Source organism: Talaromyces marneffei, chromosome 8, assembly GCF_009556855.1.
Source record: "Talaromyces marneffei chromosome 8, complete sequence".
NCBI classification, from domain to species: Eukaryota; Fungi; Ascomycota; class Eurotiomycetes; order Eurotiales; family Trichocomaceae; genus Talaromyces; species Talaromyces marneffei.
The window spans coordinates 1,898,297-1,919,611 of record NC_072355.1 but is presented as its reverse complement, the minus strand read 5'-3'; the positions used below and the strand labels follow the sequence as shown (position 1 = coordinate 1,919,611).

The window sequence follows — 21,315 nt, the reverse complement described above, 5'->3', positions numbered from 1 at the left end:
GCGTGAGGTAGAGAGCGCTCTAGAGAGGACCCTTTAGGGGCAGTATGATCGGATATGCTGTTATCAACCCTTGCAATAGTATATATGTATTTCTATATTTCTGTATAGATATTTATATTTCTTCAAGAATTGAGGTTGTTGAATTGAAGGAAGTGGTAGCTGGAGTCACCAACTTCCTTCTAATGTTTTCCATGAATCAAAACATAACCCTGCGTTTCCTAACGTAAAGAGAAACTCAATCACGTTACTAGCTGCATCCGGTGGGCAATTCAGCGTGTAGTCATAAGCAACCGACACCAACGCATAACTACGACTCAGGGTTCACATTCGCATACACATATTCAAGCCCAATAATCTGTATTGGATTCATAGTAGTTGCGAAAACAGAATATACTCCGCTAATGCCAGGAAATGTGACTTCGTTTCCTAGCACCAAGTGGAACAACTCGTGGACTAGGCTAGGAAAGTTCATGGATTATGTGCATTGGAGCCCCGCAACAAGCTGTTCACTTAACTCTATAGGATGAGAGAGAATTAGTTTATGTTTTAAGGATTCAAAGCTGCTATCATTATATTCAGCATAGACGTAGTGCATCTCTGATGCCCTAGTCGTTATTTAGGCCGCCCGTTCACAAGCAACAGCAGCTTGTTACAGATTATGACCGATGGGATGAAAACCTTCGGTCAATCCTGGTAAGTAAGATTAATACCAAGTTTTATATATGCACTGTGCTGCATACTTATTTAGCGACATAATTAGTCGAATTACAAGTAAAAACCCGCGTGATAAACAACATCGTTGGTGTAATATGCTTTATCTATGGAGTAGGGTGCGGTATTTCAGACTGAAGGTGGCGCGAAGCATCTTAATCGAAAGCCATAAGAGGCAAGTCTTGACTTTGAGTGACGTGTTTGTAGTTGACAGAGCGAATATGTCCTCACGTTGAAGTAGATAACCGGGATTTTAACCTTGACAAGAGGGCTATATCTTGTAGCCAGATCCAAAACGATGCTGGTCATTGACATTTCAAGTTGAGTTTATCTTCTTGTTGTGTCACAGCGGTAAGTCTAGCTACCTACAAGGCTTCAGTTATTCGAGTCTGCGGTATCAAGTTGGTACCTCGGCCCACTATATTTGAAATGAAAAATGTATTCGTGTATGCAGGATTTGGCTGTTGAGTTGTACTATGCTCTGGCTGAGACTATACCCGGTTCGCCGAAAGAGGAAGGTGGTGAGCTGAAAATCGAATGTATTAGGTGTGCGCCTATAAGATACTAGTTGACGGTTTAGCTGCGAGCAATTTATCGGCTCTTCGTTCCAGTGGTGATTCAGCAGCACTTTCGTAATTCGTATATACTTGAGTATGCAATTGAAAGTCGTGGATTGGCTTTGATCGAGGTGGCGGGGCTGTTGCTGGTGTCTACTGCATCAGACCCACTTCTGATGATACTTTCCACATGGCCTTTATCCTATCTTTTGCCGTACGTTCATAGGCAACTTGTTATGAATGATGGCCAGGAGGGAGAAATCTGGTAGTTCCAACTAGTCGGTGGGTCCTGTATATGCACTTTGCCGCACTAATTTAGCGACGTGCCATTTCTTATATTACCACTACTATTAACCACCCATTAATCCAGCACAAGATCAGCGCAGCACAAGGGTCAATAGCATTCGTGGATGATTACACAGCCTGGGTAACAGGTCCGACAGCTGAATCAAACCGATCAGGCATCCAGGCTATTATCAATAGAGCTCTAGACTGGGAGAGACGGAGTGGGGCTACATTCGAAGGCCAAAAGACAGCCATTGTGCACTTCACCCGGAATATAGACCGGTCGAGCAGTACGCCATTCGTAATCAAAGGAAAACTGGTCAAACCAAAGGACAGCGCAAAGATCCTAGGAGTGGTGATGGATTCCCAGCTACGCTTCGAGAAACACATTGCAAATGCCGCCACTAAAGGACTCGCGGCAGCCATGGCACTGAGAAGGCTAAAGATGATATCCCCGCGGACTGCAAGACAATTGTTCAGAGCAACAGTGGCACCAGCGGCGGATTATGCCTCTAGTGTCTGGATGCATGCTTGTGGCGTAAAAGGAACACAGTATTTGAATAGAATGCAGAAGCATGGGGCTATCGCAGTGACAGGAGCCTTTCGGACAGTGGCAACGGCAGTGGCGGAGGCAGAAGCAGCCATTCAACCGTTCCACAGTCGACATATGGACAAAGCGGCGAAACTGTGGATCGACATTCAGACACTACCTAAATCAAAGCCCCTGGTCAAACTGAGGACTATTACAACCCGGAGGTTCAGGTCTCCGCTCCAGCGGATAGCTCAGTCACTTGAGGCAACAGCAAGGGAACGGATAGAGACTATTCAGGCATTCTCGGTGTCACCATGGACATACCGGATACAAACAATATGCGAAAAGGACCACGAGAAGGCTATTGAGCTTGCAAATCAGGCAGTAGGCATCTTAATAGCCACTAGTACATCAGCTAGAGCAGGGCTCGTGGGTATGGGAGGATGCATGATAGACACCCAAACAAACGGCAATAACAATACTATGCCCAGCTATTCTATCACATTATCACATTAGGCAACAGGACAGAACAAAACCCTTACACAGCAGAGTTAGGAGCGATAGCAGCAGCGCTGGAACACATCCTAGTTGAGACGTGCCGCAGGTGGATCACTATCCTTAGTAGCAACAGATCTGCCCTTGCAGCAATCAGCCAACCTCGTCAACAGTCTGGCTAAAAGGTTATTCAACGGATATATCAACTGGCTCAGACCCTGCAGCGCCAGGAAAACGCAATCAACGCAATCTGGGTCCCCGCACACACAGACATGGACGTGCAGATTAGGGCAAAATCAGAAGCGAGGAAATCGACAGAAACAGAATGCTAACCGGAGATACAGCCATTTCAAGCCAAATCAACGGCGGTTAAACTGGCCCTTGCTAAACAACGACAAGAATGGGCTCTCCCAGCGAGCATCGGAAAATACTCAAAGGCTATCGACATTGCACTTCCAGGAAAGCACACAAGAAGTCTGTACGATAGACTAAATCGGAAAGAGGCAGAGACTCTAGCTCAACTGCGGACAGGCATGACAAGGCTCAACAGCTATCTAAATAGGATAGGCGCAGTAGACTCTGATCTTTGTGCTTGTGGCCAAGCAAGCGAGACTGTGGAACACTTTTTATTCCGCTGCACGAAATGGACAACAAAACGGGAAGACATGAATCAATGCACGCAGACAAAACGAGGAAATCTGTCCTTCTTTTTAGGCGGAAAATCACGCTCAGACTCTGACCGATGGCAACCGGATATGACGGCCGTCCATGCAGCAATCAAGTATGCAATGGCAACAAAAAGACTGGAACAGGAACCCGTATCTGAACCTCAATCAACACAGTGAAGAATAAGGTAATCCACCGCTAACCTCTCCCCTCTCCCTCCCCCCTTCCCTTCCTAGGTAGATACAGCTGCAGTCGCCGAAGATAGGACACTGCACACTTGGAGAAGATAACCTTTAAGACCATCTACTAGCCAACTCCAAGGGAGCCTCTATAACACCAACCGAAGACTCCAAATCAAGCATATGGGACACAAGAACAAAATTATGGGCTACTGCGAGTTCATGCCGCACCTTGAGGAAGATTATGTAATTAGCGTACTAGTGCCCGATAGGGTTAGTTCCTCCGGGCGTAATAAATATCATTCATTCATTAACGGGGTCTCGTTTTTGGTCGTATGGTAATATCGTGGGGTTTTCACGAAATAATTGATTAACTCACAAGTAAGAAACCAGGTAATAAACGACATGATTGGTGTAATCTATTGTATTATTACCTGGTACTCCATCTTAGTATATTTGCTACAATGTGGCACAGGAACTAGAAGCAGATTCGACCTCGCAGATTGCTCCTTCTCACGAACTAGTTTAGGTGCAGATCTAAGAAAGTCTTGTTTTTAGATTGAGAGATAGTCCATACTCCGGTCTATCCGAACCTCAATAGTAAGCCTGAAATGATCTACATTCTTTAATTTGATTAACATGTATATTCTTAATCTGAAATAGCGTCTTCTCGACTGTATCGTGCCAATCGAGGTCATTGTGAGCACTCCGATATTGACACATGAACTAATACCAGTACATACTATACTTCGATTCAGCCCAGATGCCTACAGTGGTGATGGCCTAACTAATAGTCCTCCATCTCGAGAAGGGTGTAACATCACGTTTAAGCTAAATGGATTGGAGGGGCGTTGCGATATCCTCTCATCATAATCTTGCTAGGAGAATTACAATACCGTGCTATATAGTCGAGTAACACGGTCCAATAGTCAAGAGTATGTTTTAGCCAGAAATGTTGGACAAGTTCACAGTCAATGGTACTCTAAGATTCTATTAGATATACTTAATGTATAATCTAACACGTAGCTGTATAGGGGGCAAGATAGATATGTATATAAGAATAATATATAAGCTGCATTTGCATCTAATACATTCACGAAAAAAGCTAGAAAATGAGTCGATTACAGAATAGCGGCATACCCCTTGCTGAGCCAGTATGAGGAGCTAATGGCTGCGATGACTGTCATATAATGATACTGATACCCTGCTAGCAGCGGCAGGCTAATTGTGAATACATACCGAGACCCTCCACTAAAGTAATCATATTGAGAGATTGTTGAAAAATAGAGCGCGGATAGCGCGTATAATGGTTTAATCTAAATCCGTGTTCTCTCGACGGAGATAAGTACATGACCTAGGCATATAATATACATTGAGTTACATCTACAAGAAATTTTTAGTCAGAGAGCAGGCTAATGCAGCTTGAAAAAAGTGGACCTGAAAGGTGTCGTATAATATTGTAGTAATACTCGCCGAGACATTCATTGTGCATGAGATGCATGTCTTAGGCTTGTCAAGCGACCAATTGGAAGACATCCGTGGATGGGATTCAATGATGCTGGATATTGATAATAACCTCATTATTCTCCATTGATGCTAGGAAACCTATGCATACTAGTCTTCGACTTTGCTCTAATTAGCAAGATGTCAGTGTCTCCATACCAGTAGTATCACCACTATCTAACAAACTTGGAATGCATTTAGCGCAACACACTGGTTATATGTTATATTCAATAGACTCAGCCTGAATACGCGTAAAGTAAATACCTAGGTAGCAAGCTATCATAGCAGCCTCTATAACAGGCTATTTGTAGATTGGATCTAATTTCAATATCACGTATCATGTTGATTCGTATTAGGAGTAGTATCCAATTAATTGGTGCAGTCTCTCTCGTAGTAGTTCTCTCTATAGAAACTGGTAAAATTACGTCTTTCAATCTAATGGTTTTGTAAATTAAAATGCACCTACTATAAAGAAGAGGTGACTCAGAACCAAGGCCAAAAGAGGTCGTGCTCTTTTTAGTAATAGCAATGCAAGGTCTTGGTAATAGACGAACTAACAAGGTGTTTTGCGTTTTAGGTACCAGGACACGAGCCTTTTACTAGGTCATATGAGACCTGATACGCACGCCGTTTAGTTACAGGTTCCAGCCTATCTACTTCTTACAGCTCAAGGTGCTGCTTACCCATGGTTATGAACAATTTCGAAGTACTCATTGGTAGAAATGAAAGGAACAAAGTGAAGTTACATTCAATTAGCTAGGGTTCTAATACATGCTAGTCTTGAAGTGGCTTCATCACTCTGTGTAGTTAGATGGTTGGCTTCTTAGTTCATTATAAATATCAACAATTCTACATCCCGATCCCAACCTCAGCATATCGAGAGCTGAATCATTTTCATTTTTACGTCCAGATTGTCCATCACACCCAACACAGCTGGTAAATATCAGATAGATAGTTCTATAACAATTTGGCAAAACACAACAATGGCGTGGCTATCCAGGCTACTGCTACTGCTGCTTGCCAGTCCGGCTGCTATCGCCGCCATCAACTCTACAAAGACAGCGGTGGCTTCGGTGCCGCCACTTCCATTAGGCACACCTCATGCAAGTGCAAAATCCCAATGTTATTTGCCTTGAGGTTACTGACGCGGCTATAGCCACCTCCAGACTACATGAAAGATAATGTCAACAACTACTTCGGCACCGCTCCAGATAAGGGTTCCATGACGGGGCCGATTCTAGGATCGCTCAATGCGAGCACGCTATCTGAGATACACGGTAATAATACAAAGACCCGTCGAGCCAGCAATAGTGACGACTACTGGTTGTCCAGCCTCGCCAGTTCAGGAAAAGTTTGTGGCTTCAGTGGTTTCCTTCTTGGAACCTTTCACATAGCTAACAGCTGGGATGCAGATGCCCTTTGCCCCCGGTGGATATCAATTCTTTCGTAATGTCAAAGACTTCGGTGCTGTAGGGGATGGAGTCATGGATGATACAGCTGCCATCAATCGTGCAGCTGCATCATTCAGTTCTGCAGAGCTTGACACTTTACGTTGCGGAGCTAATTGCGGCTCAACAACTACACTTGGTGCAGTTGTCTATTTTCCTGCTGGTACCTACTTGATCTCCACCCCTATAATACAGTACTATTACACGCAGTTTATCGGCAATCCGACAAATAAACCGGTCATTGAAGGATCTTTCAATTTTACTGGCATTGCCTTATTCGACTCTGACTTTTATATACCTGGTGGAAATGGCGCCGAGTGGTATATCAACCAAAACAATTTCTATCGGCAAATTCGCAACTTTCAATTTAGTGTGTAGTATCAACGGCCTTCTGCATGAGCATTAAGTACTGATTCCAATCGAATAGAAATGACAGGAATGAACTGGACAAACACAGACAATGATCAGTCATACGTGCCTACTGGAATCCATTGGCAGGTTGGACAAGCAACCAGTATCACCAACTGTGATTTCGTCATGTCCGTCTCCACAGCAAGCGAAAGAGCTACTGGGGTGGGAATATATATGGAAAATGGTAGCGGTGGATTAGTTTCGGACTTGACCTTTACTGGAGGGTAAGTCCCATATTCTTAATGATGTTTTGGGCAGTGCCATTGACTAGACTAGTAACATTGGCTTCCTGGCTGGAAGCCAACAATTCACGGCGAAAAATTTGCAATTTACCTCCTGCCTGACAGCCATTTACAGTGTTTGGAACTGGGGTTTTACTTGGAAGAATATCAATGTGCTTTCGTGCTACATTGCGCTGGACTGTACAGCATACTCTGGCGTTACAAATCAAGGGACTGGCTCTATCACAGTACTGGACTCCACGTTCAATGGTGTGCCGTATGCAATTACGGTAGATACCAAGGGAAATGAACAACCCAATATTGTTCTTGACAACCTGCTCGTCCAGAACTCAGCTTCTGTGGTCCTGATCAATGGCGGCTCGACAATCCTTGATGGCTCTGATGACGCGCTATACTTTAACTCATGGGCTCAAGGATATCAGTACTCGGCCAGCCAGGAAGGTGGCAAAGCCACAGGCTTCTCCAACCCTGCACCGTCAAAACCAGAGTCCTTACTGGACAGTAGTGGTGCTTACTTTACAAGGTCCAAGCCGCAGTATGAGACCACCAGTGCAGGCAGTATCATTGTTGCCACAGATCATGGGGTGTCCAATGACGGAACTGGAGATCAATCGAGCTCAATAAACAGTCTGCTGTCTAGCAACGTTGGGTCTGTTATATTTTTTCCTGCTGGTGTGTACATGGTATCAAGCACAGTGAAAGTTCCCGTGGGGAGTGTCATTGTTGGTTCCGGATGGAGCCAAATCATGGGTACCGGCACTTATTTCCAGGACGACACGAATCCAAAGGTTATGGTTCAGGTGGGCAATCCCGGCGACTCAGGTAGTGTGGAAATCTCAGATATGCTGTTTACCGTCAAAGGACCTACGGCTGGAGCGATTTTGATGGAATGGAATATACATGAAAGCAGCCAAGGAAGCGGTATGGATTCTCTCCAAATCTCGGGTTTCAACACACACACACACACACACACACACACCTACTAATGAGGATATCTGATAGCGGCTATGTGGGATAGCCATTTTCGCGTGGGTGGTGCGAATGGGACTGATCTCCAACTTGCAGACTGTCCGACAGGTGCAAGCTCTGTAAACACAAAATGTATGGCGGCGTCCATGCTGATGCACATTACAAGCACAGCCTCGGGGTACTTTGAAAATGTTTGGGGCTGGGTTGCTGACCACGACCTCGACAACCCGGCCAATGCTCTTGCTACCGAAAGTGATGATGGTATACCAGAGAATGTGGACACCGATATCTCAGTTTATTCCGGCCGCGGTTTTCTGATTGAGTCACAAGGTCCTACATGGATGTACGGCACGGCTGCAGAGCATTCGCAAATGTATCAATATCAACTTTACAATGCTTCGAATATATATCTAGGTCACATGCAGACCGAGTCACCCTACTATCAGCCGAATCCCCCGTCTACCGAACCATACGCTGCTGGAGTCTTTCCCGATGATCCGACCTTCGAAAACTGCTATGATGATCAGTGCCGGCACGCTTGGGCTCTACGCATTATCAACTCAACTGAAGTCTTCATCTACGGTGCCGGCTTTTACTCATTCTTCGATAACAACGAGTTAGGTTGTGCTGAAACCAAGACCTGTCAGCTAGGGCTCATTGAAACAAGCTATTCACAAGGGTTATGGATCTACAATATCTTCACGAAAGGTAATGTTCAAATTGTATCACCGGACGGCGGCTTGCCCCCGTTGCTTTTCAATGATACAACTCAGGATGGATATACAAGTGAGATTGCTGCTTGGCTCGCTCTAAGCTTGTCAGGCGGCGACCTTGGATCTCCAGGAAGCGGTACGGGGGGCAACGGAGGAGGAGGAGGAGGAGGTGGTGGTGGTGGTGGCATTGTTTATATTGACCCTCATTCAATCTATCCATCGAGTTATGGAGGCTCAAACCCCACTCCAAGTTCAATTTATGTGAGCTGTCCACCACCGTGCACATACGTTTTCCCGCCGATCAAATTACCTACGCCTACGACAATTGTCTTTCCTGCGTCTACAACGAGTCTTGAAGTTGGTTGTTTCGTCTCAGATACCTGGACAGATGGGAATGGTGTCGTGAGTCCTACGAGCGATTATGTCTCAGTAACTGTCACCACCGTCTTGACTATCCCTCCAGAGACAGTGACAGTGCTACCCTTCTCCAATGTTCCCATCGTGTCAGGGGTCAATTCTACTGTCATATACCCCCAGATCAGTCTGCAACCCCCTCCTTTCACAATTACGGACAATGACGGCCCTCTCAGTAGCGCCGGCTATAGCTGCATATCTAGTGCACCGAATGTTCGGCCTATAACACCTCAGCCATGGCCGTGGATGACATTCCCAACCCCAAACGTCACGACTACACTTGCTACTAGCACCACAACACCTTTAATCGTCATCACTCACGGGTCAGGAAACCCAGAGCCAACGTGCTCGGGTGGATGTGGCTCATTTTGCACGTCGTATTGCAGCTGGCCCTGTAGCTCTGGTTGTAACACAAATGGCGCCGACTGCAGTGCCACTACTTGTACACAGGTATGCGCCCTAGTTCTTGATTGTTTGTTCTTTGTCTCCTGGTTCGAGATTGACAGATGCAAATTGCAACCCACTTGCACACGAAATGCCTTGATTCTTCTTGGTCGGTTGCTCAAGTGATAACGAAATAATTGGCTGACACTCGGATTGCTTACAGGGTGGTGATTGTGCTGGCCTGACATGCACTGCTGGAGGAAATTGCGATGGTCCTCTTTGTACACGAGGGGGTGATTGTACTGGCCCCCGTTGTGACCATGGAGGCCATTGTGACGGCCCACACTGTAAACGCGGAGGTTCATGCTTTGGTGGAAAATGCAGTCATGGTGGTAACTGTTGGGGTATCCTCTGCCACCATGGTGGTGGGTGCGGACCATTGGGATGTCCTGCTGGGGATTGTTTTGGTCCCGACTGCGAAACCACTGGCAATGATGACGACGATAATAGCAAAAATCCTGATTCCGGTAGTGAGTCCTCTGAATTATCTTGCCAGAAACTGTTTACTTTCAGCTCATATCCAGCTTGCAGTTGATTCCAACAACCCCAACAACCCCAACGGCCCAAACCCTAGTTCGCAGTCATGCACTACCACTACCGTTAGTTCTTGCAGAACGCTGTGCGTTGCTGCTTCTACTGCATCCTGTGCTTCTTCATCAACTACCTGCAGTGATGTTATTGGCTGCAAACCAACAGGAGCTACCTGGGCTAGCACTATCACGCCTGCCCCTGCTGCAGCACTTGGTACATCAGACTCGTGGCCATCAATTACCAGCGACGTTAGCCAAGAGGTATCCGTTGCTGTGAGCATCATCTCTTGGCTCAGTCGTGTTGGCGACTTTGGTTCAATGTCATCCCCTCCTACAACCACGTCTAGCACCGGACCAACAACATCATCTACAAGCTCGTCACGGACCTCAATAAAATCCACGTCCACGACCTCATCGCCACCAGCAACTACAACCGTCCCGGTGTGCTTTGGCTTATGGACAGAGGCCACAAGTGAAGAGGCTACCTACGCCTACATTGTGTACACAGCTGGTAAGCAAGCCTTCACCTTTTCATAATCATTATAATCTTGCTAATATCCCGCAAAAAAAATTTTCAGGCTCGCCATGCGACGGCGTCTACATCACAAACGGCACAATTGGCACGCCCGAAGATGTCTGCGATGTGCCCACCAAAAACGACAGCTTCAAATTTTGCAACAGCGATGCCACCTTTGAGAATTCAGGAACTCAATTCTTTTCCGGCCCGAGCTGCGGGTTTGAGATTTCGCTTAATGGTCACACTTATGAGCCGCAGCAGCTCAGTTCGGACGATAACAATAATCCTTGCACGGGAACTTGTTCTGGCGAGTTGGCATCAGTGCAAGGCTTATTCTTGTATTCGCTGCCCGGTTGTAATCAATAACTTGGTTGTTGACGAAAACTGGCATCAAAAAAATCGAGTTTGAACCGGTTTTTGTCTCTGGTGTTGAATATTTTTCTGGGCTGCTTTTAAGGTGGCCAAAGACTTGGAATCGTGCTCTGAAACTATAGAACAAAAGAAAATTCATGGATCACCAAGTAACAGCAACTTTCTGCGAAGGATTCTTTACGTGTTTCTCACAGCTTAAGACACATGTCCGGCCTCCTTTCTATACATACAACGTGAGAAATGTTCCGTTTGCAAAGTATGAATCCTTTAGGTTTCCAGTATACGTCATATGTCCGACTCGAATCCTATTATTCCGCGGTCCATCCGTGGACTATGATGTAAGTTAGATACGTAATTAAATCATTCAATCGCAATTGAAGGAGCTCACCGTGAATTCTTGTTTCACTCGTACGGCTGAGGGCTATATGTTTTGGTTAGAAATCAGACTAGTCAAGGTGTAGGAAGATCATGTTACCTGTGGCAGCTGCTGCATTGATCCAAGACTTTGATACATGAGCTGATTGTTAAATGATTGGGTGAAGTCATGATGTAAGTGGATACGGTCTCTGATAGCAGCCTTCCGAAGCGGTGGCATCAGTTCGATTTTTTGATACCTAGGGTATTCGCCAGCAAGGTTTCTTCCCTAATCTCCAACTGTCAGCAGTTGCATTCTAGACAAAAAGGCTAGTCATCTCACCTGTAGCTCCTGCGAGAGGGGTTGAGAAGGGACATCGGATGATTGCCATCCCAAATAATCGAACAAGGCTGATAACAATGGGAACCGGCACATATTGGTTGTGCGTGATGAAAAGGTCCGGCGTCTAATGCGGTCTGGTTTGAAATGTTGCAAAGCCAATGTAGGCACTATTTCGGGGGCTTCGGCAGGCTAGGCTTCTTTACGCCGGTAAGCATGTTCTAGGCTTAGCCCCAGCTGCGCCACACAAAGGATAACGCCTGCCGGGCATCAGGCTATCAGTATGAGGCCAAGTGCTTCCGACTCTGATAATGTCGATTGCTAACATTCCATTGGCTGAGCACATCGACGCTAAGCGCCAAACACATTGCTTAGATAGAAAGAAATCATTGGTCCATCCTTGACCCCCAACGTTTCAGGTCGCTCTGTGATTCTCAATAGGCCACTGATAAGTACCGCCGCTCAACAAGACCACGATGATTCATACCTCGACAGCGAATATATCTTAGCATCAGATCTGCCTACTATCTTTATACTATTTGGTAATGGATCTTTCTCAACCGCAGGCTGAAGATGCTGTCTCTTCCAACGATAGAGTCGGGGAAAAACAACGCGATCGGGAGGAAGAATCACGTCACATTATGGACGACTTGAAATCCGGAAACTACGTCCTTCTTCTCCAAGAGACTCCAAAAGTCAAAATGAGCCATTGCCAAGCATGGCATTGTAAGCCACGTAAACAAACGGGGGATCCGGTTATCAGATCCCATTATCGTTTCATGCTAAAAGATACCTCAGTGTCCTCAAGTATTGAAAGATTCTTACACACTAGATATAGAAATTTGCTAACGTGGATACATACAGAGCCCAAAGGCAAATACTATCACGTCACATGTATTGAACGTCTCCTGCCCAATTTGGCTGATTTGGTGCGAGATGGGCACTTACAGAGGGATGGGTATATTTCCGCACCGCTTGACAGCAAAGTAAGCTTCAAATCATCCGGGGAAATGATCGCAGATTGGTTCAAGTATGGCGGCCGTACCTTTAATCTTGGATGTTATGAAAATTATGATAAGAACCATCGTGAATGGGAGGCAGATTGGAGTGGACGGTGGATCGAGCATCAGCTGGGCCATGGGGAACAGCCAGACAATGCATGCAACTTCTGTCAGTCCCTACCAATCCCAGAAGAACCGAAAAAATCAGATTACTTTCCAGAAGAGCCTTCTGCGATTTCATTGAGTCATTTGCTGGTGTCGGTGATCAGATAACCATATATTGATAAATGGTGGCGCTGGAGGAAACGAGCAGAGAAACCACAGATTGGCTCGTATACATGTATGGCAAAAATAAGCAATGTTATCATCTCAACAGTTTTAAGCCAGAATTATGCATCCACCACGTTTGGATAGAAGTCTAAACAAGATAAAATCGGCTTCTGACACGTAGTATAAGGGCAGGGATACTCGAATAAGGAATGCTTGGACTTGATGTCGTCTACACAGTTCTGACACAGAGTATGGCCACATCCCAGGAACTTCCATTCCTCGTTGAAGGTGCGATGGCATAGAGCACACTTCAAAATATTGCGCGGCTTGCGCTCGCCGAGTTGTCGCTGTAAAAATTGAATCTGAGCCTGTAAAATTTCCTTGTCCTTCTCCCATTGACGTTTCTCCTTTTCCAAGGCCTCATATGGTTCCAGGACTTCCTTCACCAAATGTTTCTGTTAATCGTTGTTAGCCGTGATTGAGACTCAGGCAGAGACTACCTTCTCACCAGTTTAGACCGAAAGTCTACCCCATCGACATCTTCTCTTTTCCGTTTACGTAAAAGAGGTTCCGAAATCGCGTGATTGGGACAACGTGTAGGATCATCCTCCTCATCGGCATTGATTTCAACGACTGGTGCCGGAGAACTCGCCGCGTGTCCAGCCTCTTGACTGGATGGCAACAGTTCACTAGGTGGTTGATCCGGAGGTGAGTCCTCATCGAAGGGAATGGTGGGAGATTCGAGTGATATATCTGCGGGAGTGTCTGTCATAATCCCTTCTTCAACTGCATATATGAAACCGAGGGTATGCCAGTTATCAATCTGGGCTGGTGTAGGTGGTTGCTGTGTCTCTATTTCGATAGACGTGTTAGGTGTTGGAGAAAGAATTTCAAGAGGACAGAGTGGTGGTGGGAAGTCAGCACTATTTATACCTGTCTGATCCATTTTTAGGGGGGCTGAGCGGTCCAACTCTCGTGATTTCATGGCAATCTAGTGCATGAAAGAGGAGTGGAGTGGAGATGAGTGAGCCCATTATGCAAAACCTAGCCTCGTAAGTCCAATGAGGTGTAAAAGACGACCACCAACCATGCTGAATCACAGCGTAGCGTGACCCTGAAATAGAGCATTTGCCATTGACCAGTAGAGCTTCCGCAGGTCCCAATCGATCATGGGGTTGTATCATACGTAGCGCTGCCAACAGCACCAACTCTTCGTTTCGCAGTCGGCACTAGCTATCCTGAAGCGGAAAATACTCACGGTGAATGAAGGATAGTTGGACAACCATCATCTCAGGCGCTAGGGTCAATTCTTCATACTGTGTATATCTAATAGAGAGTTTCATCGGACGAGAGGAAGACTCTAAGGTGGAGTTCTCCTGGAGGACACTGCTGGAAAGCTCATTTTATGTAGGATTCGTAGTCCAGGAGCAACTCGACTCCTTTCTGGATACCATTGTGGCTGATTCTGGCATCAATGATTGGGCTTGTACAGTCCTGCATGTGCCTTGGATAGGCAGAATTTGTTTCCAAGTGGTCCTCAAATACTTGAACGAGCAGCTCCCATGCTCAAATGTACTGAGAGAGCCTGCTAGCAAACCACTTCCATTCGGTCTGCCTCGCCGTGTGCTTCCGTCTAGTCATGATTGGTGGTAGTATCGCAGACACGGTTTAGTTTTCAACCTCCCAGGATGCCAGACTAGTTGGTGGTCTGAGTATATAAAGGCCTCCGTCGGCAGTCTCACTCTTGGTCTACTTTCTTTCCCATCTCCCATCATCGAAACCAAGATCAGAGGTATCATACCGAGACTCACCACGAGAAGTTCGTGAACTATCCATCAAATCCATCAAGAAGTGCTGCAAGTGCTGTGGTATTCCAAAAAAAAATGGAAGCCCATCAATTGCCAACTCAACGACTGAGTTCCGAGTCTTGTCGACTCTCATCCTTGAAACGCAAACACGAGCTGAATCCAAGTTGTTCAGAGCAGCAAGCCGCAAAAGAGATGCGATACATCAATCCTGACACACCACTCCCCTCAATAGAGCCAGAGAGTTATCTGGAGCCAGATCTTATTTTTGACGAAGATCATCCAGATATTAAGCTGCGTTCGGCTCCTATATTCATCGATGATGGCGTGATCGTTGGCTTTTGGTACACAGATCGAGGCGGAAATGGGAAACGACCGGTGTATTGCTTTATTAAAGAAGATTTCAAATTCGCATACCGGAAAGGAGACTCTTTCATTCTCACGACGGACGACGATTTTGATCTCCTGGATGATCTCGGTGACTGGCTGGATGAAGATGCCGAAGATAAGGACGCCATGAGTCCAGAGGCAGTGAAAGTGTGGGCAGATATGATGTGGGAGAGCAGAGTCTATGCCGGAACCCAGGAGATGACACTTGAATATTGACGGGAGAGCAGAGTTTATGCCCACCCGGACATGACACTTGAGGTTTGACTATCTTTTAACATGTATGAAGTGGAAATGGTAATGAACAAAAGCGCGCACCAGTTTTACAATCAGCTGGAATAGCGATAAGAATCTGGCTAGAGGTATAGATGACAATTGGCTGAATCGGCGTGTTACTGCACACCGGAGCCCATAGGAGATGTCAGCCCGCATGCAATGGACAAACCGTTGTAGCTGCACTGCCCCTCATGAAACGAGAGTGTACAGGGGATTGAAGTCCGCAGGGGGGAGCATCCCGCGAGCGATAAAACAGCCGTGTCAACCCATAGGTTTTACCATCCCCTGTGCATTGGAAGCCCGCGGGGGACAATAGCGATAGCAAACTCATGGTGTCCCACGCGGATTGGTATTTTGCAGGGGAATGATAGTCGCCACCGTACGAATGAAAGGTCTGGCGCCCGTGAGGGATACTAGAGTATAGGGGCTTTCAACTCATTGAGAAACCATGAATTTTACCGTAAAACCATGGATCGCCGTCAGTAATACATCAATGCTCGGTGGGGTATCAAAGGGCTAGAAGCCATGACCACAGATACCATGGGCAGCTTGTAGCGTTATATTATCAATAAGAGAGGTGGTCCAAAAGTACGGCTGGTCAAAGTCAATGAAATGCCTTGGGAAATCATGGGTGGGAAAAATCATGGGTTGTGCTGGGAACAGGAAATAAAAAACGTTGACCAGAGATTGTAGAACCGTGGGGTCGCTGTCAGTAAATACATCAACACTCGATCGAATATCAAAGGCAATCCATGGCCACAAGAAGTCGTGGGTGGCGAAAAATCGTGGGTTGTGTTAGGAACAGGAAGTGAAAAAAAAGTTGACCTGTAAGTGGGTCCGCTCAACACTCGTTAGCCACTAGTGTTTCAGTTTGCTTGGGTGACTCATTGCTTATGACGTAACTAACCAATTACTCAGAGCGCTAATTTAGTTTAACTTAGTTTCATGGAAAATAATAGCTTATCTGTACTCATAATTAAGCAAGGCTAACAAATTGATCAGACCAAAAGCATACAACAAACTCAATACTCAAATCCAAATCATAGGTTTCTTTTCCGTTTTGGAAAACTTGTTCTGCTTGCTGGGAGTTTAGATGCCTTTTCCAGTACATCTTACCGTTCCCAGTAAAGCGTGAGCCATTCGCTCTTCTGAAGCTTCAATTCTTCCTCGGATTGCCATACCAAAATCGCCTATCCCTGCCTTCACCGCAATGTGACACAATTGGATTCTGGAGATAAGGTTTATTGATGGCCGTCTCCCCACCAGGCACCTCGGCCTCGTCGATGTTCTCATCGTCCCCTTCTGTATAAAGAGGTGGTTGGCGCGGGCGAATCGCTTCGCTCGCCCGTGTTCCCGTTACCGTAATGCGTGGGGTGAGGCTATCGTGAATTGGGGAGGATTCGTCACAACCATTCAGATGGGGTGTCTGCCAGATTTCAGGACTCAATCCAATCGGTACATCAGCACAGGATGTTGTCTAGCCACAGCACTTGGAAGGAGAGACCTCTTTGTTTAGGTTTTCTGACAGCGAGTTCTCTTCCTTGTTGGATGAGCGATTATTGTCTTCGTTGACGTTCTGCTCCTCCAAGACGCTCACGGCCAGTTCATCGGGAAGATCGGTATATATCGTTGGTGTCTCGCAAAATCGTCCGAGAAGTTCACCGTCTTCATTCATGTTTCCAGATGACAATGAAAAGTCGTGGGGTACTATATCAAAGAAGAGATCATCCAAGGGCGGTAGGCAAGTCCAATCTTCCATATTGATTGATGAAGTAGAGACTCAAGAGTTTTGTTTGCGAACAGATGAAAGTCATCATGGCAGAGGTTGGGGCGATCTATATACGGTAGGAATTGACTAACAATCAGTTCCCAAGGCACAATCTCTCACACCTCGCTGCAGGCGGAATCTATAGCTATCTGTATAGCCACCTCCAGGCTCATTTCATCCGGTCAACAAGAGAGAGTTAGATCGCTCGCAGCCTATCAACTAGCACAAGTTGCCTGAATTCGACACTACACTGCCTTGAACGCGGTCATACGACGTCATCCTACTTCTATAGATACCAACATTCATTTATACAGCCACTCTGACAACGCCTAATGCTCAGAATTTCATGCAAGTGAAAACCGCCTCATTTACGCTCTAGTGGCAGTCCACAGCTGTTGCATCACGGAAGCCCAGCGCTATAAATATAGAAAGATTTTAGAGTATGCTTCCGTTTCCTTGTTCTTCCTATCGCAAGTCCATACCTCGCGCAATTGATACTTCAACCTTATTCCTGGCAATATTATATACATACCATCCCCAGCTCTATTCGAAATATGAACGCTGCCAACCCGCCATCAAACAATGGTATTGCTTTACCCCCGTATACGGAAGCCAACACCGACCCGGACTTAGAAGCTCCTCAGCCGAATCACACGTGTCGGACGGCAGTTTGCCAAAAACTAGAACTGGTTCTCATTTACAGTTTCGCTCTGTTGGTCATCTTGGTTCTCTTGGGCGTGTTTGCCTACGAGATGTACATTCAATATCGCCATGCCGTCACCTCTCGAGTAAGAAATCCTAGCTGTCCATTGTCGTTTCATGAACTAACACGATTAGCAGCACTAGACTTATTTGAATTTGCACATCGACTTGGTACTTTTGATGCTTGGTTTTGTTTTTCAGTTTTCCATGTAAGGGTGCTCCGTGAACCAATCAATGTTATTTCTAGAACCTTAAATTAAATTAAATCTACACTATCCCAATTTAGGTTAAGGCTCAGAGGATCTAATTGTGCCCTTGCATGTACGGAGTACTACGTATACGCATGAACTACGAGAACATGGTTGATTATTTTAAGTGGGTCCCGTTCGACCCTTGTTGGCCACGTCTTGACACTTGTGACGTAACGTTAACTACATAGTAGTTAATTAACCAAAGCGCTACTATGTAGTAGTCACATATTAAAACCACCAGCCAAATGTATTGACCCTCGCTTGATTGAATCTGGTCCTGTCCACTCTACGAAGTGCTCGATCCGTCGGTCAAAGAGATTGCAAATATCCGTATAAATGTAATCCTGCCAGATTTCTGGGATGAGATGAATGATTTCCAGGCCTTTTCCTCGTCTTACCTGTTTTAGCTTGCTTTTGTATACTATAGCACTGGCGACTATTCTGTCGTCTGGTCAATGAATTGTGGAAGATGACTGGCAGTTACTCTGTAGTATTCACTGTGGAGCCTTGGTTTTTCAAAGTAGTTAGTCAATGTGGATCCTGCCTTAGTCATCTCAATCCTCCGGCGGATTGCGTGACGTCATACATACCAACGCAAATGTCAACATGTCTCTACATAACTATAGACGCAGTAGACGAGATGGACGTTGGCGTATGAGCACCCAACCATCTGGTTTTGACAGGCATACTTCTTGATTGAGATTGGGCACGATCCAAGAATCGAGTGTCACAGGCTTATTGAGTCGCATTATACTAGCCGATAAATTAAACGGAATATAAATAGACGACTAGGCAAAAAAACTTTACCTCGATTAAAAAGAGCAGTCTTTAAATCTTCACGAGTAGACTTACCGCGCTCGGGTTCTTTGATGCTCCGTCCCCAACACATATAACCTTGAATATAATGTGGTGAACCGGTGGCCATTTCGAGTAATGCTAGGACCAAACGAAATATGAACAAGATTTGAGAGTAGTCATGGGAAGAAAGGTTATTCACTCAACTGAAGTCGAGACTTTCCTCAATTTTCAAGAGAGGTATGACACACAGCTGATCGTCTAGAAGATTCTCCAGACATTGTTGTCTTCGGGTGTTCCTGGAGTGAACAGCAGCGTAATCTTGCTAATTTGACGACGCCGAGTACGAGCTAGTCTCGTGATTGGCTTGGACGTGAATCTCTTGAAACAGAACAGAAGCTCAGTCTGTTACATGAAGGACTGGCTAGATAAATACCAGAGGCTTCCCACAGTCTTCGTTCTCTCCTTTTCTTCTCAGGCCTTCCTCACAGCATGGATATCATCAGCATTTATGCCATCACCGCCGGTGGTGTTTTTGTCGCTCTTTTCCTGATCAGTATTCTTCCGTATTTGTATCAATTAGCCAAGAGCCTTGAAGTGTACATTTCTCGTTATTTGATTTTTCCATTCTTTCTCCGTCGCCATCGCTTCGTTGGCCCATGGACACGTGGGGCTGTGTTAATTCACCTCCTCTATACTGGGGCCAATTTGTTCTGTATCTGCTTCGGTGTCTCTTCGCCAACAGAATTTGCAGATAGATCAGGGACTCTGGCTGTGGTCAATATGGTCGCTTCATATACGGCGGGACACGTGAGCTTCTACTCGGATATATTGAGTATTTCTCGCCACACATGCCTCCAGATCCACCGGGGCACTGCTTGGATGGTGAGCGGCTTGTTAGTTCTACATGTTGTCCTAATTTCCACTATCCAGAGAGGTCTCTCATTGGATCGAACGAGCAACGTTTTTGCACTTACTGTAAGTTGTTGACCTCTTCATGCATATCGTCTCTGATTTGAAAATAGGGGGGCGGATGTGTAGTGGGACTCGCAGTCTTTGCACTGCCGTACATTCACCGTCACATCTTCGAAGTGTTCCTTCGAACCCATCAGGTCCTTGCATATATTCTTTTATATGTGACATGGCGGCATGTTGGATCTGTCAATCGCCTTTCAAGGATTTGTATCATTACTACATTTGTGTTGCTTTCAATAGCACTTCTACTACAGCTTGGCTTCCTGATCTATCGGAATAAAGTTTTCTCGTTGCATGGATGGCCTCGGGCGCGGGTTTCCTGTAACCGCCCGAAAATCGAAGGCAAAGATGATTCTGATGTAATCATTCAAGTTCGCGTGGCTCTCACACGACCGGCCAGGATTGAAGCGGGACAGTACATCAATTTGTGGATGCCTTCGGTGACCTGGTGGTCATGGGCACAAGTACATCCATTCATGGTCACCTCGTGGTCTCACAGCGCCCAGGAGGCGCTGGACATACTGATTCAGCCTCGGCATGGGTTTTCTCGCGAATTACTAAAGCATGCCCGTGCGGCTCCACAGGGATCTGCTTCGTTGCGCGCGTTGATCATCGGACCACATGGCATGAGTGAAAACGTCGATCGCTATGAGAGTGTTGTGCTCGTGGCAAGTGGCTTTGGTATCGCAGCCGCCATTCCGTATCTCAAAAAGCTCGTGTATAGCTACAACACCTCGGCATCTCGAACGAGAAGAGTGCATCTTGTATGGGAGGTTGAAACTCTTGGTGAGTACCATGATGTAGGGTTATCGTACGCTAACATGTGCAGATATCGCGATCGCGGTGCAAGCAACCCTGAACAGCCTACTTGAAGATGACATCTTAAAAAAGCGTTACGTAAGTGGCGTATTCCCTCATTCTAGTGCAATTAGATGTTGAGTACTGAGCTAGATCTTGACCATCTCGATCTATGTGAAATCCGGTCAGATCATTGGCGACGTGATGAAATTCGGAAACCACGACCGAGCTGTTGTTTACAATCGACGTGCAGACTATGATCAGATCCTGCAGGCGGAAATTTCTGGGGAGCTCATTGAAAGACTTCCGAACACCCAAGAAGAGAAGGGAGAGTCATTAGTGATGGGTATGCGCTATCCGAGAAAGAACCTTTTAGCTACTAATAAACTTTCAGTGGCGGCATCCTGTCAGGTCCGCGATCAGATTCGATTAGTTCTTCGAGACTTTGTACACCAGAAAGCGAAAATGGCTACCCTTGAGTTTCAGCCTTGAGCCATTACCCAGTCTTGAGATAGATGAAGTCATTCTTCTTCCTAGCCTGTATAGATACTGCTCACTTGTGTCAGCTCGAGAAGAACTCACCCTCTTTTCACTATCTACTCTTA

The 21,315-nt window shown here is 46.0% G+C and overlaps 9 protein-coding genes across 9 annotated transcripts; 6 read left to right on the top strand and 3 right to left on the bottom strand.

Annotated features, from left to right (window-relative positions):
• Window positions 1–1,458: 1,458 nt before the first annotated feature.
• Window positions 1,459–3,425, top strand: EYB26_010058 (uncharacterized protein; the record flags this gene model as incomplete). Its single annotated transcript, XM_054269303.1, has 3 exons — window positions 1,459–1,482; window positions 1,639–2,469; window positions 2,925–3,425. 3 exons carry the CDS (start codon window positions 1,459–1,461, stop codon window positions 3,423–3,425), a joined length of 1,356 nt encoding a protein of 451 aa, XP_054125278.1.
• A 2,486-nt stretch (window positions 3,426–5,911) lies between these two features.
• Window positions 5,912–10,982, top strand: EYB26_010057 (uncharacterized protein; the record flags this gene model as incomplete). The annotated part of the gene is made up of 9 exons (XM_054269302.1): window positions 5,912–6,031; window positions 6,085–6,279; window positions 6,341–6,746; window positions 6,804–7,011; window positions 7,064–7,950; window positions 8,032–9,575; window positions 9,733–10,039; window positions 10,101–10,610; window positions 10,678–10,982. The coding sequence occupies 9 exons, from the start codon at window positions 5,912–5,914 to the stop codon at window positions 10,980–10,982; spliced, it is 4,482 nt and encodes a 1,493-aa protein (XP_054125277.1).
• A 226-nt stretch (window positions 10,983–11,208) lies between these two features.
• EYB26_010056 (uncharacterized protein) lies at window positions 11,209–11,778 on the bottom strand (the record flags this gene model as incomplete). The annotated part of the gene is made up of 4 exons (XM_054269301.1): window positions 11,209–11,319; window positions 11,377–11,409; window positions 11,464–11,631; window positions 11,686–11,778. 4 exons carry the CDS (start codon window positions 11,776–11,778, stop codon window positions 11,209–11,211), a joined length of 405 nt encoding a protein of 134 aa, XP_054125276.1.
• Window positions 11,779–12,227: 449 nt separating this feature from the next.
• Window positions 12,228–12,956, top strand: EYB26_010055 (uncharacterized protein; the record flags this gene model as incomplete). Its single annotated transcript, XM_054269300.1, has 3 exons — window positions 12,228–12,408; window positions 12,481–12,489; window positions 12,547–12,956. 3 exons carry the CDS (start codon window positions 12,228–12,230, stop codon window positions 12,954–12,956), a joined length of 600 nt encoding a protein of 199 aa, XP_054125275.1.
• Window positions 12,957–13,072: 116 nt separating this feature from the next.
• EYB26_010054 (uncharacterized protein) lies at window positions 13,073–13,899 on the bottom strand (the record flags this gene model as incomplete). The annotated part of the gene is made up of 3 exons (XM_054269299.1): window positions 13,073–13,408; window positions 13,462–13,805; window positions 13,887–13,899. 3 exons carry the CDS (start codon window positions 13,897–13,899, stop codon window positions 13,073–13,075), a joined length of 693 nt encoding a protein of 230 aa, XP_054125274.1.
• Window positions 13,900–14,836: 937 nt separating this feature from the next.
• Window positions 14,837–15,364, top strand: EYB26_010053 (uncharacterized protein; the record flags this gene model as incomplete). The annotated part of the gene is made up of 1 exon (XM_054269298.1): window positions 14,837–15,364. The coding sequence occupies one exon, from the start codon at window positions 14,837–14,839 to the stop codon at window positions 15,362–15,364; it is 528 nt and encodes a 175-aa protein (XP_054125273.1).
• A 1,213-nt stretch (window positions 15,365–16,577) lies between these two features.
• On the bottom strand, window positions 16,578–17,180 carry EYB26_010052 (uncharacterized protein; the record flags this gene model as incomplete). Its single annotated transcript, XM_054269297.1, has 2 exons — window positions 16,578–16,847; window positions 16,926–17,180. 2 exons carry the CDS (start codon window positions 17,178–17,180, stop codon window positions 16,578–16,580), a joined length of 525 nt encoding a protein of 174 aa, XP_054125272.1.
• Window positions 17,181–17,743: 563 nt separating this feature from the next.
• Window positions 17,744–18,035, top strand: EYB26_010051 (uncharacterized protein; the record flags this gene model as incomplete). Its single annotated transcript, XM_054269296.1, has 2 exons — window positions 17,744–17,977; window positions 18,030–18,035. The coding sequence occupies 2 exons, from the start codon at window positions 17,744–17,746 to the stop codon at window positions 18,033–18,035; spliced, it is 240 nt and encodes a 79-aa protein (XP_054125271.1).
• Window positions 18,036–19,720: 1,685 nt separating this feature from the next.
• EYB26_010050 (uncharacterized protein) lies at window positions 19,721–21,202 on the top strand (the record flags this gene model as incomplete). Its single annotated transcript, XM_054269295.1, has 5 exons — window positions 19,721–19,915; window positions 19,963–20,698; window positions 20,742–20,809; window positions 20,864–21,056; window positions 21,105–21,202. The coding sequence occupies 5 exons, from the start codon at window positions 19,721–19,723 to the stop codon at window positions 21,200–21,202; spliced, it is 1,290 nt and encodes a 429-aa protein (XP_054125270.1).
• Window positions 21,203–21,315: the final 113 nt, after the last annotated feature.